This window comes from Papilio polytes, unplaced genomic scaffold, assembly GCF_000836215.1.
Source record: "Papilio polytes unplaced genomic scaffold, Ppol_1.0 DF823667.1, whole genome shotgun sequence".
Lineage (NCBI taxonomy): Eukaryota > Metazoa > Arthropoda > Insecta > Lepidoptera > Papilionidae > Papilio > Papilio polytes.
The window spans coordinates 1-1,788 of NW_013525537.1; the positions used below are offsets into that span (position 1 = coordinate 1).

Below are 1,788 nucleotides of genomic sequence, written 5' to 3' on the forward strand. Positions count from 1 at the left end.
TAGAGCCCGAGCCCACAGACTGGTAGAGGGGTTGTCTGACGAGGAGGATGAGGAATTCCAGGCGGCCGGCTCCTTGAGCAAAATTATAGAGGATAACGTAGAAGTCATCAGAAAGGTGGCTTCCACCTCCAAGAACCTGAAGGGTGGTTATGTGAGGGCCCTAAAGGACGCTGCTGAGGGGATAATCAAAGTGACAAAAGCCCTGAAAAACAGGTGCACCACGGACGAGACAAAAGGTCTGCAGGCGGCTAATGGTCACCTGCAAGCGGAGGTGGAACAGTTGCGCAAGGAGGTCGCTGAGATGAAACAGTGCCTCCAAGTGCCGAATGCCAGGCCGGAACCACCGAGAAGCGACAACGAGGACCTTGTGCGCACCATTCTGTGTCAGGTGGGCACAATGGTGAACGCGAGATTCGAGGCATTAGAGGATCGCCTCCTTCCGGAAAAGCGCATCCGTCCCCCCCTTGCGGCTGACACCAGGCCCGAGTCCATAGGTCAACGCGCACCGGAAGTCCCAAGTCTGGAAAAGCGCGGGCAAACCTCGGGCAACGCCTCGCGCCAAGCCCCAGGCAAAGCCCCAGAAAAAGCCTCGAAGAAACCCTCTAAGGGTAAGACGGCGGAGCCTCAGGCCCAGCCTCAACCAACGGTGGCAGAGCCTGTAGCCCAGCAGGAGCAGCGTACCACAGAACTGCCCTGGAGCACGGTGGTTAAAAAAGGGCTGAAGCAGAAGGAGACGAACAGGTCACGTGTGTTCAAGAACACGGATAGAAGAAGAGCGCCCAGGGCGCCAACAGTGTCATCGCCAAAAACCGCTGCGGTAGTGGTTGCACTCACGCCGGAGGCCGTTGCGAGGGGCCTCACGTACGACGCAGTAATCGCGGAGGCTAAAGCCAAAATAAAACTGCAGGACGTGGGGATAACGACTGGTGTGCGTTTCCGAGTGTGTGCCACTGGAGCAAGGCGGTTCGAGGTCATTGGTGAGGACAATGGCCCACAGGCCGACGCACTTGCGGAAAGAATGACGCAAATTTTCAGTAGGGACATGGTCCGCATCTCGAGACCGGTCAAGTCGACGGAGATTAAGGTGTCCGGCCTGGACGACTCGACGACCGTCGAGGAAGTGCTGGCGGCGGTTGCCGAAGCGGGAGGCTGCCCTACAGACACTCTCAAATGCAGCGGAGTCGTCAGGGATCGATTTGGTGTTGGACATGCCTGGGTGCAATGCTCAGTGACGACGGCAAAGCGGGTTGCGGACGCAGGTCGACTGACAATGTCTTGGGTGTCGGCTAATATCAAGCTGCTAGCGCCCCGGCCACTGCGTTGTTACCGATGCCTGCAGAAGGGGCACGTCAGAGCGCAATGCAACTCGGAAGTGGATCGGAGCATGCTTTGTTTCCGTTGTGGTTTGGAGGGCCACAAATTCAAAGAGTGTTCGGCTAAGCCGCACTGCGCGATATGCGCTGCGGCCAAGAAACCGACGAACCACCAACTGGGAGGTAAGGGTTGTTCCGCACCAGCCCCAAAGATCACCAGAGGAACAAGCGTCCCACAGCCACGACCAGCACAACAAGTGTCAGTGGAGATCTCTATGGAGACTGAAGACATAGGCTATAGAGATGGCGGTCCAAGTTCTACAGGCCAATATTAACCACTGTGCTCGAGCTCAAGACCTGCTCGTACAGAGCATGGCTGAGTGGTCGACACAGTTTGCCGTGGTGTCTGAACCCTACTTCATCCCCGATAGGGACAACTGGGTGGGTGATGAGGATGAAGTCGTGGCGCTCATAG

The 1,788-nt window shown here is 57.2% G+C and overlaps 1 protein-coding gene across 1 annotated transcript; it reads left to right on the top strand.

Moving 5' to 3' along the window:
* Positions 1 to 61: 61 nt before the first annotated feature.
* On the top strand, positions 62 to 1,648 carry LOC106104441 (the record flags this gene model as incomplete). The annotated part of the gene is made up of 1 exon (XM_013284500.1): positions 62 to 1,648. A coding segment is annotated over one exon (1,587 nt), but the record flags the coding sequence as incomplete, so codon positions are not given.
* Between the last annotated feature and the right edge of the window lie 140 nt (positions 1,649 to 1,788).